The 14497-nt window shown below is 38.0% G+C and overlaps 1 protein-coding gene across 2 annotated transcripts in view; it reads right to left on the bottom strand.

The window, feature by feature from the left end:
• The window catches only part of GAS2 (growth arrest specific 2), a 130084-nt gene that overhangs the window by 30230 nt on the left and 85357 nt on the right, over window positions 1-14497 (bottom strand). For both annotated transcript variants that reach the window (XM_088145086.1, XM_088145087.1), the window contains exons 5-7: window positions 14052-14115; window positions 9222-9366; window positions 2829-2936 (exon numbers count right to left, since the gene is read on the bottom strand). In XM_088145086.1, coding sequence (XP_088001212.1) covers window positions 2829-2936; window positions 9222-9366; window positions 14052-14115 — 317 coding nt within the window. The remainder of the gene's footprint in view (window positions 1-2828; window positions 2937-9221; window positions 9367-14051; window positions 14116-14497) is intronic.

The following is a 14497-nucleotide window of genomic DNA, read 5'->3' as shown; positions in this document are numbered from 1 at the left end:
TCTGAACAGGACTATTGGAAAATAAAGTCTGGATTTCTTCTACTTTCCTATCTGAAATGGAACCTGAGACTTTTTGCTTCCATAATATTTGCTCTGTGACTAAGTTATGACCCCTTTCTAATCTCAGGACAGATCTCTTAATAACTTAATGGCTATCATCAACATCATCATCCCTTATTGTTTCCATCTGTAATATATTGTTGCTCCTTTAGTTTCTTTAAGATGTCCTTTGTTTGGTCTATTTCATAGTATTTTATTGTTTGGCTCCAAGTTGTTCTGGAGGCCAGGTAGGTGAAAAAGCAAGATATCCGTACCAACTGAAATCAAAGAGCATTTTACCATATGAGCCTGGGGTTTGCTAGAGTAGATGAATCACATTCCTTACAACATTTATTAGCAAAACAATTCTGAGGCATGTTGGAACATAAAATCACTAATCCCTAAAAACACTACAAAATTATGAGGCTGAAAAGTTATCCATTATTTTTCCTCTGAATGTAAGACAGACAAGATATACAGCCATGCACATCCTTAAAATGTGTTCATACACACAGATAAAAACACAAATAAATAAGGGAAATGGAAATGCAATCCAGAGCCCTTTGAAGACAACTGAAGATGTTACTGCAAACATTTGCCTGTTATAGAGTGCTCAGCCATAATATCTAAAATACTTTGAAATGGGAACCTAAATTTGTCTTTATTCATATTATTTTAATAATATTATTTTTGTTAACCACTTTCTGTTTTAAATTCTGTTTCCTTTACCATAGCTTCACTCTGTGTGTTATTTAGATGATTTCTCAGATTTTGATCTATCTCTATCTTGCCATTAATTAATTGCCAAAAATTAATAAATCTACCTCAGCTTGTTCCTTCTTTTTTTTTTTTTATCTCTCTATGATCTAATTCACATTCTATCTTCCTCTGCTTAGTTAAGTTCCAAAAACCATTTTTTAATTTTTTTTAGTGGGGGAGAGCACCAGTAAGACCAAAAATCTGTAGTTCTGGCAGATGCCACTCCACCAGCTAATCAACATGTCTGGATATAGCATTTTTTAACAGGAAAAAAAAATGTAAGTATGCTCTATTTTGATTACATTGCCCATCAAATCCGTTTCCAAATTATTTTGCAGCCTAGCTATTTGTACATTTATTGGATTTCAGTGCTGTGAATCTTTCATAAGATTATTAAATGAAGATTCGTCTGAAATACTAAACCACCAAAGAAATACCCTGTTTCATTATTTTATTAGCTACTACCCTTTCCTTGCTTAAGTTTGCACCGTGGGCTGGAATCTTGATAACTCATTTAATTTTACAGGTGGGAAAGTACTGGAATGCAAGATGAAATTTATTTGCAACTACGTTTTGCACAAGGCATAGTATGTGCAGATGACATGTCATATATCAAAGGCTTAGTCTTTCAGCACAGCACTCATTTGTACTATCTTCTACAACACACTTTGGCTGATTTGAAATGACATCTCAAGAAATGTAGTCTTATGTGATTTGTAAAAATAATATTGCCTGAAAATAATCTTCAGAGGTAGGATCACTACTTTCATACATAGCTGAAATGGGATGAGGGGAGTTGGATTAACAGACTGCTTTCTCAGTATTTTCAGTACAACATGTAAACCTGAAACATTTTCAGGAGTAATAAAAAATAGAATTCTTTTGAGTGTTGTTACTGTTCTTTCTTTTAAACACTGATTAACCACGACAAGCTGTTCCAGGACAGCTTTTGGACTGACAGGAATTGGAATCTCTAAAGCAGTAGAACTGCTTTTCAGCAAGTGAAACACATTTGCTGTTTCTTTTTAATACCCCCACACATCTGTGCACACACACATACACTATGTGTACAACCCACCACAAACTTCACTATGGGATTACCTTCTCTCCAATCTACTTCTATCCAATAGGAGTAGTATGGATAGCTGTTTCCATTTTTCCCTAACAGACCCTTGAAAGCTTGCACTCTCAACTTTTAAAGTAGTAAATGAGAAGTTTAAAAAAAACAACAGGAAGGATAATCTGTGGAGTGCCAAGAAAACTGTATGGTTGTATCTGTGTAGTCACCAGGCATTTAAGCCCAAATTCACCTTTACTTTTCCTCACAAGTATAGTAGGATCTAGAAATGGATATCTTGCAACAGTGGATTAATAATGAATGGATGCATAAGTAAAACAAATTCTCCCTTGAACTGAGCTCAGTGCTTGGCGATTTAATGGATGTGTCTAAATTGTTTCCTTGTCAACAATACAGCAACAGTATGCCACTGGCTGATGCTGTGATTTTTTGATGAGAAAACAATTTTCTAAAACCAAACATGCCTAGAAGTGTGCAGATCTTGATAATCACAGCAATCACATTGAGAATATAATCTGAACAAAACACTTATTTCAGTCTGTTTTTCATATAGCACAGGTGGTAGGCTGGCCCTGAAAGTCCCCCAAACTCATTACCACATATGCCTTTTTAAATAAAAGAACAGCAGCAGTACTATGACCTGATTGAGGGGCAGGGCGGGGGGAGGGATGGGAAGAATGAGAAGGGAGATGAGTGAATGGGACAGAGAGAAAAAATCCTGGGGAATCAAGTGTTGAGGAGAGTGAGTGATCCCTCTCAGAGGGCATCCTGCTCGTGATCTCTTTAACCCTGACAGAGCGCCAGCATATGAATGTAGACCTGTTTTATCTGCTCCTGCATAGCTCTTTACAATAACATACATCACCAAACAGTTCTTTCATGATTATTTCTCTGATTCGTTTGCTTACTTACCAGATGTCTCTCCACAAAAGGAATAGTAATTTTTTCTTACCCTGATGAAAAGGATCTTCTCTCCAACTCTGTACCTTCCCTGTGAAAGGCGCTCCACACAAAATTTACTAGGGCATTTACAAGGAGGGTCTTCAGAAATATGCTTGACCTTTAAAAAAAAGTTATAATGTCAATGTATTTACTGCATTCCCAACACAGAACCTTCAATAGGTGTACCCACTGTGTTACAAGACCTCTTTTTTTCGTTACAGATACTTAATAACCATTACTCTACATTGTTCCTACTATGAGGAGACTTAAGAATGAAGTCAGGAAGTCTTATCTATTCTAATTTTAGTCAGAAGTATTCTCCCTCCAGTGGCCTTCTGAAAGGAATAGCTAAGAGGACTATCAAATGGGAAGTCTATTAGAACTGTCTACTCCTCCACACCATAATTTGATTACACTGTCTCCCCTTACTTCCTCAACATCTTGGCTTCCTCCATAATTTTCGTCTAGAACCAGAGGCAAGGTGGCATTCAAAATAAGAAATACAAATTTGTTTCATCCTTTCAATATCTTCCCTGAAGATTTCTCAAACTCTGAACATTAACTAGCCTAACTTTATTGCTACTAATACATAAAAAATTACTTACATTTCTGCCTCCCACTCCAAAAAGGAATGTGCCATTATATTCCACGTTACTAATATTTATAATAAACAGTATTCATGAGGCATGATCATTTCTTCAGGAAGGTGGAATTTAGAAGTAAAGCTTTATTATGGAAAAATGTGCAATTAAGTAATTTTAATTCAAGTTTTTCTAGTAAAAGATATTCTCTAGAGGTTGACCAAATACAGCGTCTGGAATTATTTCAAAGGGTGCTAAATCACCCCAGCTACATGGAGGAAAAGGTCTTCTTGCTCATTATATTAAACAGTCCTAAATTTCTACTCCAGGGTTCTGCTCTGTAGATGCCTCTGGTTTTATATGCTTGGTTTAAATGGCTAAAACTGAGTTGTAACTATTTGAAATTCAAAATATGACATGTTTAGCCTCAAGGGTTGGGGTATATCTAAGTACACATGGGAAACATGCATGTGTATAGTGGTAACTTTACACACACAGAGACACATACAGTACACAGGCATATATTCATGTGTAATTCAACCCTCTCCTGAACATTGTGCGTTTTCACTCTCAGGTGATGAACCAGCTAGCAGACACCAAGCTGCTTGGCCTTCTGCCATTAATATCAGAAAGAAATAATTCATCTATTTCCTGTTTCTTTTGTGATCATGTTGATCTTCTGGTGATGGGAAGCATAGCAAGGTCTCTTAGACTGCCTTTATATCTTTGGTTTGCATGTGGCTCCAAGAACAGAAGTTGCCCAGCTTTGTTATATACGCATCATTAACATGTTAGGCATCCATGGGAATTAGGGCTGTACGTGGATGTGGTAAGGCTAGAGTTTTAAAGTGCAGTAACTCAATTTTGATATTTAAATACAGCACGAGGACATTTTTTCACATCCCTAACTTTGTATTTAAGTATCGGATCATGAGGCATTGATGCTGAGTTTTCTTGGGCATAATCCCAAAATGGCTCATTCTGATTCGCAAACTGAGTATCTATAAAACTGTGGTCAGAGTGAAAACTGCCAATGGCAGCCTGTTTAAGTTACTTTGTGCTGCATAGTCTTTCTGCTCATGATGTCCTTTTGACCCACCCATATAATTACATTCAATTCACAGTAACTACCAAAATGGGGACTACCATTTTAGAAACCACCACTACGTGAAACACTATTGAGTTGTGTTAATATTTAGTGTAACTAGCATTTGCCACTGAACTGAAAGAGCAGAAACTTTACTGCCAACGAAGAGTTCTAGTTGACTGAATTCTGATCTGACATTCAACTACAACTGCTGATAAACACATAGATGTAGTAACTTCTACATAATGCAGTGTTCCATGATGAAAGTTGACCTAATGTGTTCATGTCAAATAAAGCAAGGAAGAAGCATTTCCTAAAGATTTCATCCCCTTCATCTTAATCCTCCAGAGACCTTTGTAAATCTAGTTCATAACCCAACAATGTGCAAAGGAAGAACACTGAGAACAAGATAAAGATGTTGCTAGAAAACCTATTAAAGAAAGACGGAATTTTAAATTTTCTTACATTCTTTTTTTTAAAAGAATATATTTCTCAGATAACAAGAAATAGAACAGCCTTACTAGATCACTGTAGAGGTGAGCTAATCCAATGGTTCTGTTCCCAATTGTGGCCAGTCACACAATCAACCATATAAGCAGGACACCAAGGCAAATGTACTATCGCTTATTTTATTAAATTTTATTAAAAAGCCAGAAAATGTGCCTAGTATAAACAAGACATCACTTCAACTAAATTCGCCCTAAATTTAATTGGCATGGGATCTTGCTTCAAAAGGAAGGAGTTTTATCATCCTGGATTCTTTCTAATTGCCTGAATCGGACTTGTAAATTTCAGCAGGTTTCTTAATCTTCTTTTAGCCAAACAAGGAAAAAAAATTATATAATCTTATAACCTGATGAGTACATTCATCACCCGTATACCTCCATATAGGGAGCTTCAAAATGTGAGTGTGTACTGTAGCAAAGGTTCCATTTTGCAGTATAAACTGAGGATTTTCTGGAAGCTACTAAACCATTAGGCCAGTGTTGTCCAAACTTGGCCACTTTAAGATGCTGGCTGGGGAATTCTGGGAGTTGAAGTCCACTCATCTTAAAGGGAATATTTGCAGTACAATACTTAGGGTTGATAAAGATGGGCAATAGGTATAGTAGCTCACTTAAAATGGCTCCTCTGTATCCAGGACTTTGTCATCTTTGGTGCTGGATGGGGTAGCACTGCCCCAGACAGACCCAGTGTGTAATCTGGGGGTCCTTCTAGACTCATGGCTCCTGCTTGAAGAGCAGGTGGCAGCCATGGCAAGGAGGGCCTTTGCACAACTTCAGGTGTCCATCAGTTATGTCCTTTCCTGGATCGGGATGCCCTTCGAACAGTCACTTATGCCCTTGTTATCTCCCAAATAGACTACTGCAATGCGCTCTACACGGGGCTACCCTAGAAGAGTATCCAGAAGCTACAGCTGGTCCAGAATGCAGCCGTGCGGGCTATTTTTGGAGCCCCAAGGAGGGCCCATGTAACGCCACTGCTCCGTGAGTTGCATTGGGTACCAGTTTGCTTCCGGGTCCAATTCAAGGCATTGAAAAGCCCTACATGGCATGGGACCAGGTTACCTAAGGGACCACCTCTCCCCTATGACTTCAACCCGTCCCACCCGTTCACACAGAGAGGGCATCTTCAGACCCTCTTAGTAAAAGAACTCCGATTAGTGGGGTCCAGAAGGCGGGCCTTCTCTGTGGTAGCCCCTGCTCTTTGGAACATTCTGCCCCCGGAGGTGCAATTGGCCCCCTCACTCCTGGCCTTCCATAAGGCTTTGAAGACCTGGTTCTGCCACCTGGCCTGGGGTGGGAAGGGAATAACTGAAGCATGGGGATGGCTAGCCCCATAGAGGCCTTCTGCCTTCAGCCTCAGATTTTTTATCCTCTTGGACTCTCCTTCTCCTTTTTAGTAATGTTCGTAAATATATATAAATACATAAAACGTTAGTTATGTTTTTAATGTTTTGTGTGAGTCGCCCAGAGTTCCCCCACTGGGGGAAGATGAGCAGGGGAGAAAATAAATAAATAAATAAATAAATAAATAAATAAATAAATAAATAAATAAATAAATTTGGCCCAGATTAATCAATATGTTTGGGACAGATGTGCAAGAATATCCTGAGACACAACATGAACTTCATCCTGTTCAGACAGACTGCAGGGCTAAGTAAATAGCTAATCATATTGTACCTAACCTCACGTTCCAAAACTGAAAATCCACATAAGCAGCAGTTCTGCATAAGCAATCACTCTCTTTGAGGATAACATGTTTATTGGATCCCTTCCTCCTCCTTCTGTCTGATGTAATATCATGTTGTGTTTTGATGCTGTTTGATGGACAGGGATGTCGTACCTTCTCCTCCACCTGGGCTGAATTTATGAATTGGGGTTAAGGCCTGCCCAAATCACACTGAGACATTTTTTTCAGCATGTATGTGGCTCTTTTGTCTTCCAACAGCAGTAAAATAATATAAAGCAAACAAATTATAATTCTTTTCACTCTGATTCTTTTCAGTGCTGTTTTCCTAAAACAACAGTAACAATGGTGAAAGTGGCTAGGTCTGGGGATCATGTTCAGAGTCAGGGTTCAGTTCTGTTAAAACTATACACATACACTTATGTGGAATAGGGAGGACTGCACACCAGAGACATGTCTAGGTGATTTTAATCATCTTGTTTTCTTCAGCCGCTGTTCTGTGAATTATGGAGATCATGTGAATCCTCTCTTGTATTAACTCTACCTTCCTACCTGGTACCCTCTAGATGTGACTCGTTTCCATTTCCACCTCCTAGAGTCAGCATGACCACACTAGCAGGAGTGATGGATTTACAATGCAAATTCTTAGCAGGCAGCAAGTTGGGGAAGGGTACCTTATATTCTGTTTTTCTTCTCCTTTTTTCCTCTCCTGCAACAATAATGGCTTTTCATTGCTATGGATAACCTTTGCCTCTATTCTTCCCTGACAGCCGTAGTGAGAGAGTTTGAAAAGTTAAAGATACAGGAAGGGGGAATATGCTGACCCTAACAAAGTTTGCATTTCAACAAATTATACACCAAATTCCATCTGTTCATTATAGCTCTTAAGTGGCACAGGGGCTTTCAAGGAGTGCTTTGTAACTCCCAGGTGGGTAGCTACACATCTACCATGTGATATAGGAGTTGCCATGGTAACAGGTTCTTTAAAAAATGACATTCTTACTTTCCCATTTAACTCTTAGTTCTCCAGAACATTGCTTATTGTGTTCTGTTTGCCTAAGAGCAGATTGACCTGTGAACTGAAATTCTATTAGGATAAATACCCAAATGAGTTATGTGAAGAAAATCCTAGGTTTCAATTCTAATTCAGAGATCTCAGAAGGAAAAGTGGAAACCTTAAGACCCTGAAACCACTGCCAGGCAGATTCATAATATGGATCTATCATAAGCTCTTAGTTGTTCAAAACTCTACATGACCTTAGACTCTCTTCATCTCCCCAATCAATTGCCCATTACTTTTACTTCCCCAATTCCACACTCTACTTTTCAGAGCTCTTCAGCACCCCCCAAAATTATTGCTTGCTATTTAGATGTTCAGAGTTGATCCCCAAATACCTATTGGATATCATATCCTTTAAAGTCCTACTCAATACATCCTTAATGCTATCTAGCTATACAGCCTTATATTGGACACCTTCATGGTTTCCAGCCAATATAAGCACTGAAGTCCATCACATTTGAAGAGCGCTAGCTGGGAAACTGCTTTATTGTTTTGTTACAAAGTCACTTCATTTCCTTTTTTCTGCTGCCTCTCTCTTTTAAGCCCTCCACAGAACTGTCTGCTTCATATTCTGTAAAGTACTATGCAAACTGACATAAACAGCAATCGAATAATATTGGGCTAAATGGCCTAGTGGTATAGAGGCCTGACTCAGTATCAATCAGTTCATAAGATGAAATAATCAACAAAGTCTTGGGAAGCTGATAGAAGTGAAACAGAATATGCATGACTAGAAAGTGATATAAGAGATATCTTGTTCTCTTTTGGGGTTTTAAAACACATGAAGAGGACCTGGGATAGTAGCTAGAGTCCTATTACTATGCCAGTCATCTCCAATCCTTTTCTTATTCCCTTTCTTTCATAATTTTATCATATTTTCAATTTTGTTTGGTTTTATTGAACATCGCTGAGTCAGTCTGGAGTTGGGCAATGCCTCAATTCAATTAAATTATGGCATAATGGCCATGTTATAAAATGTGTGCTTTGTATGTAGTTAGTACCAAATGGTTCAATGTTTATAAAAACTTCAGTGTGCTTTACACTATTGCCAACATGTTTTTAATCATGTTCCCACTGCCTCATTTGAAATAAATTTCCACCAAGTTCTTATCCATTTTATTTCATTTTCACAAAGTACTGTGAATTACAACATATACATTCTTATGCCATTCAAATCTGGGGGAGGAAAAAACCCTACTATGAATCAACATTCCACAAAATAATGTAAATACTTAACCTTTGGAGACAAGTTTTGTTTTCAAAAAGTGAGCAGTCAAGTCTTATATATTTGGTCCAATAAACTCAGGTGTAACCTAACTTCTCATGATACTTAGGAGAGTAATCTTCACCAGCTTGGTGTCCTCAGGTGTGTAGGGCTACAGCTCTCAGAATTCCCAAACTGCCTGCTCAAATGTTTTAGATTGGAGGAGGCTAAAGTTGATGTGGCAAAATGAGGCTCTATGAGGTATGCGAAAACAAACTTACTGCATCATCCAGGAGTTTTCCTGTACTCTTTTTGCCAGGCGACTTTGATGGGGAAGGTGAAGGAGAAGGAAGAGGAGTTGAAAGTGTCTCTTCTTGTTCAATCTCTTTCTCCAGCTTTATTAATCCAGGAGGCTCCACACCAAACCTTTTAAGGGATAGATTGAACCCTGCACTTATAAATCAGTTTCATCGTATTAATGTCAGTGGCTAAAAATTGTGAAATACCAACATTATAATAATGACATTAGAAATTCTTGCTTAAATTAAATCTTAAGACCTATACTAGTTCTGAGGATAGACTTCAGAAAAAGTAACTATTGGTATTATTGCAATCTTACAAGTTATAGAAACATTACCATTTAATTTTGGACTTCAAGCAGAGCACTGTATTGTATTTATTCAGCCCTGAAGTTACTGACATAGTACAATAAATCTTAAGAAAGCCATACTTCCTGCCACAGGCTGACTGTGGAAGAACAGAGCATGGAGAAGAAAAGGTAGAGGAAAGGATGTTGATAATGGTTTTTAAAAGAAGAGAGAGAATAAAGATGGCTATTATGGCCAAAACTTTCAGTGCGTTCAGAAAGGCCAGAGCAAAATAAAAAATAAAAAATTGGCCTCACAATTCCAGTGAATATGGAGGATACTGATGATCTGGCTATCAATTGCACTTTTGGCCAAGATATGAGGCCAAGATTTGCTCAGTTATCTTGCTGGATGACTAACTTCAAGAACTAGAACAGAAGAACACAGCTCAGGAGGGAGTATTTTGCAGCAGTTCTAGTTCCTTTTGTCAGAAGGTGGTGCTGGAGAAGTACTACCTAAGTTCTGTAAGAACTGGATGTTGCCTAATCCAGTGATTGACTGGATGTATGTGAACAAAGTAGAACTTAACTGCTTTTTTTTTTTTAACCTCACAGCAATTTTATAACATAGTTTAGGCTGAAATATAGTAACTATTCTAAAGTCATCAACTGGCATCATATCTGAGTGGGAATGGAAACCTGGGTCTTCTGGATATTTGTCCAGCATTCTAAACCGTGTGTGAAAGCAAATTCCAAAGCAATTCAGTTTGTTAATGTTTAATAGAATGTATTGTATATGGGAATGCCCACTGAATGATTTATCTGATTTACTATGTGTTGCCCCCAGAAGTGGAAGTGGAAGGCTAGGAATTTATTTTATTTAATTTATAGGCCACCTGACTCCTAAATGACTCTGGGCGGCTTACAATGAACTGACATTAAGAAAGTAAAATAATCCTGAAATATCAACCTGATTCAGGTTGGGTTGCAATAGTACACAACATCTTTGCAGTGTCATCTGTTGTTATATTCTTCCAAAAGCTATGCTGAGAGTAGACTGCAATGTAGAAATAATTAATATATCTAACACTAGTTTGAATTCCATATAAAAGACCCACCACTAGGACCCAGTAAAGATTAATCCACTGGAAATTGCCCCTTCACATTTCCTTCCAGGTAATACAAACATCGGCTATGTTCATGTAATATGCTATACCTAAACAAATAAACTATACTATGGCTTAATGTAATGGCATGGTTCTCACAACATGTTCAGACAATGGCTTTTAAGAGGAATGAGGCTCAAGCCAGAGAATGAATTTTTGTCTTCTGAACTCTCCTTCTTCCTGTAGGGTTCTTCCAGACAGGTGTATAGATCCATCATTAGAGGTGAACCCTTCCTCTATGATCCCACAATGCCATCACTGGTCACATGTGATCATGATGTAATGACAAGTGAGTACCAGTTTGACTAGCACATGGAGAAAAGCTATTTGCAGCAGCAAATGTCACTGCAGGTTTCCAAATGATCTGAAATGGTCAGAACAACTTGAACAATTCAAGTAAATTGAAATAAGAAAGATTTGTGTTTATGATGGCTGGTCATCTGGAAGTACCCAAAGCCAAAAGGCACAACTCGCATACATTGCAACATTTATTGCATCACCTGGCTTGTTTTTATTATGCAAAGTTACTGGGCATGCTATTCTTTCTGCAGTGGGAATACAGAGCAATTCATAGTCTTAAGAAGGTTTTCCCATTTCAGGTTTTCCAAAAATATTGGGGCTCGTACCTCCAGAATTCCTAGCCATCACGCAGGAGCAGGGAAGAGGACACTGACACATTGGAAAAGACAGTGTTAGGCTGTAAGAAAGTGGAAGTGATTTTTTTTTTCTAATTTGTAGATAATTCAATTATAACTACTACAAATATTTCAGTGCTGTTTGTTATGCAGTGCATATGCAAGTGGAATTTATCTCACTGGTTTTTCTCTTTCGAATTCCAGATCCCAGACTTTTAATAACGCACTTAATACAAATATGCAGATGTTGAGAGGCTGTAAATCATTCTGTTCCCACTGGACCCTGACTATACACCTGTATGCAAACCTACTCATCAGACATAGCTCCTGTGTTCTTCAAGTGAATACAGATTCCTTTTCTCTTCTCCTTCAACATCTTATAACACAATCGATCTTATTTTTATGGATTTAAACCTGTTTTCTTCCCAGTCTAGCTGTTATCTTTATTTTGTTCCAGTCCCTTACATTAAATGCTACTGCATCTACACATGCTTATATTTAGCTACACAGTAAATGAAGATTAAATTTGATTTATTCAACTCCATTTAATCAATTCCTCCTTCTTTCTTCTTGTAATTGATCACTATTTTGATGTGGCAGGATTAGAAACTCCATTCACCATGAAAGTAAAGCCAGCAAAGTATAAACTCTGTCACAGAGTCACCTTTACTGGTAAGGTCAAATGGGGAAGGATGAACCTATGGTCTCCACAAGAGACAACAGCTTAATTTTCTGTGAGAGCAAAGTTCAGAATAGTTAAAGCTACAGATTTCCCAGTGGTAATGTAAGGCTGGGAAGGGTGGATATTAAGAGTAGGAGATTGTGGATAGACTCCTTCAAATTATGGATTTGGAGACAGTATTATGGACTCTAAGAACTAATTAATCAGTCCTGGAAGAAATAAAGACTTGATGCCTGACTGAAGCAAGTAGGACCTCACATACTTTGATCACATAATGCAAATGGATGATGGTGTAGAAACAATGATTATGCTTGGTAAGGTGAGAGAGTACAGAATAAAATTAATGGACAGGATGAGGGATGTCCTTTGAATGTCTCTGGAAGTGCTGTAGATTGCCACCAGATACAGATCAAGATGCAAGGCTGTGTGGGTAGGGGGAGTTTCTCTATAAATCACCAGGAATCAGATCCAACTCAGTAGCATGTAACTGTAAATTCTGTATCTTGCAAACTTAATGGACCCAAAAGGAAAGGGGTGTGGGTAGGGGGAGTTTCTCACTTCCAAAAACTAACATTCTTAATTATACAAACCTCTATGGATCTTAGAAACACCAGCCTGAATTCTTTTTCATCCCTTCTGAGTCCTCTGTAAATGCCAGATGATTTAGGAGGATGGGATAATGGGATACCCTCCCCCCCCCCAAAAAAAAAGGGCTAGCATACGTAACACTTAACAATTTCCACTGTTTGGAGTTCCATGTTCTCTGCTATGAAAAGCCTTAATCTTCATATCAATTGCATAATATAACTTTAGCGAAAAGGGGGTGGGGGGGGACCACAACTTTATTTCACCATAGAAATGATGGTCACAAACAGAAACCCAGTTTTTGCCCACATCTGACTGTCAGTCTCATATGGCATATTTAAAACAGCAGTTTTGAAATGTAAAAAGAAATTAGTTTTAATGCAATGGGTTTATGTAGCCAACCTACTATATCTACATTTTACTGAATCTTACCCATGCCGACCAAGATTAGTCATGGGTTAGTAGACCATCATTTATGATTCATCTTGGCAAGCAACGGTTTTATCTTTCTCACAGCATTATATTTTGGTCTGTTTGTATTTCTACTGTTGGCTAATTTTGTCTGCTGTTATTTCTGTTGCACATTTTCACTTGAAGTGCTAAAGGCAATGGGATGGCCCCCTTTCTCCCTCAGGGTATGTATGGTGCTGCAAGACCCTAGCCCACCTTGGGAGCTGGCATGCTTGCAAAACTTCTACATCAAAGGAGGGCAAAGAATTTGTTAGGATACAGCTGTGAACTCTTATTACTTATTACTATCCAGACTGGGACAGTGTTATCATCTACTGGCCAATGTTTGAAACTTTGCTCTGTTTTTTTTCAAATGTTGGAAACGTTAACAAATCCAGTTGTGTTTGTTTATATCTTATTTTATTCTATGCATCCTCATTGCTTCCACTCCTATTTCCCAGCTTTTTGCTGCTAGCACTATAATAAAATCTCTTTTTCATTTCATGTCATTAATGGGCAACACAAAAGAAGTCAAAGTCATACCAACTTTTGTTTTACTTATGCTGGAGCAGACTGAAAAAAACACAGATCAGATGAGGATGAGGATGATGAGGATGCAAAGACATATTACCTTATTATTGTTTACAACAATGGCCCAAAGCAAAAAAAGATCCCAGTTATTGAAACAAATACTCGGACTTGAAAACACCAAATAATTTGTATTAGAAATCACTACTCTACTAGAGATTTGTTTTCAGGTTGTTCTTTTCGGCTTTGGTTTGAAGATGGCATACAAGCTCCATCACTTTTTTTAATGGAGCCTGGACTGTTTTTGTTTGAACAACTGCCCACAATATGCTCCACATGTCCTAATAGCTGGACCTTTGCCTTGACCCAGGCTAGTATAAATGTTAGCTTGACAGTGCACTGAACCAGTAATTCTCTCCATTTGTGCTGCTGCTGCCAAGGGTGATGTTCTTGCTCATTTTTTAAATTAGCTTGCCTACCTGGCTGCAATCCTTCCAAGCTCAAGCAAACAAAGGCACACTTCTCTGGGCTGCTTGTGGAGGACTGTAGAAGCAAAATGAAAATAGAAAGTATTTATGGAGAAGGTATTTGAAGCATCCAAATGATATATGCTTGTAATATCTTAAACCCTAAACTACAGGATCGAATGGTTGGCACAGACAAATAAAAGCACGGCTACAACAGTTTATTGAAAAATTAAGACATGGATGGCATATGCTATCTTAGAAGAAGTTGACTCTTCTAAGATGACATCTGATGTGAAACATGCAGGCTTCATTTAAAGACAAAGAAATTAATAGTATTTTCAAAAGAACACTGTTCTTACACAAATTGATATAGATGATTAATTGATTAATCAATTTAATAACTTATGATTAACTTTTTCCTTCCAGAGTGACAGCCCTAAATTAAGATTCTAAGATAT

This window comes from Python bivittatus, unplaced genomic scaffold, assembly GCF_059951505.1.
Source record: "Python bivittatus isolate LINGU-HERP-01145 unplaced genomic scaffold, Pbiv_v1 ctg000480_np1212, whole genome shotgun sequence".
Classification (NCBI taxonomy): Eukaryota; Metazoa; Chordata; class Lepidosauria; order Squamata; family Pythonidae; genus Python; species Python bivittatus.
Note: the sequence above shows the minus strand (reverse complement) of the source record. Positions and strands in the feature narration are given on the sequence as shown.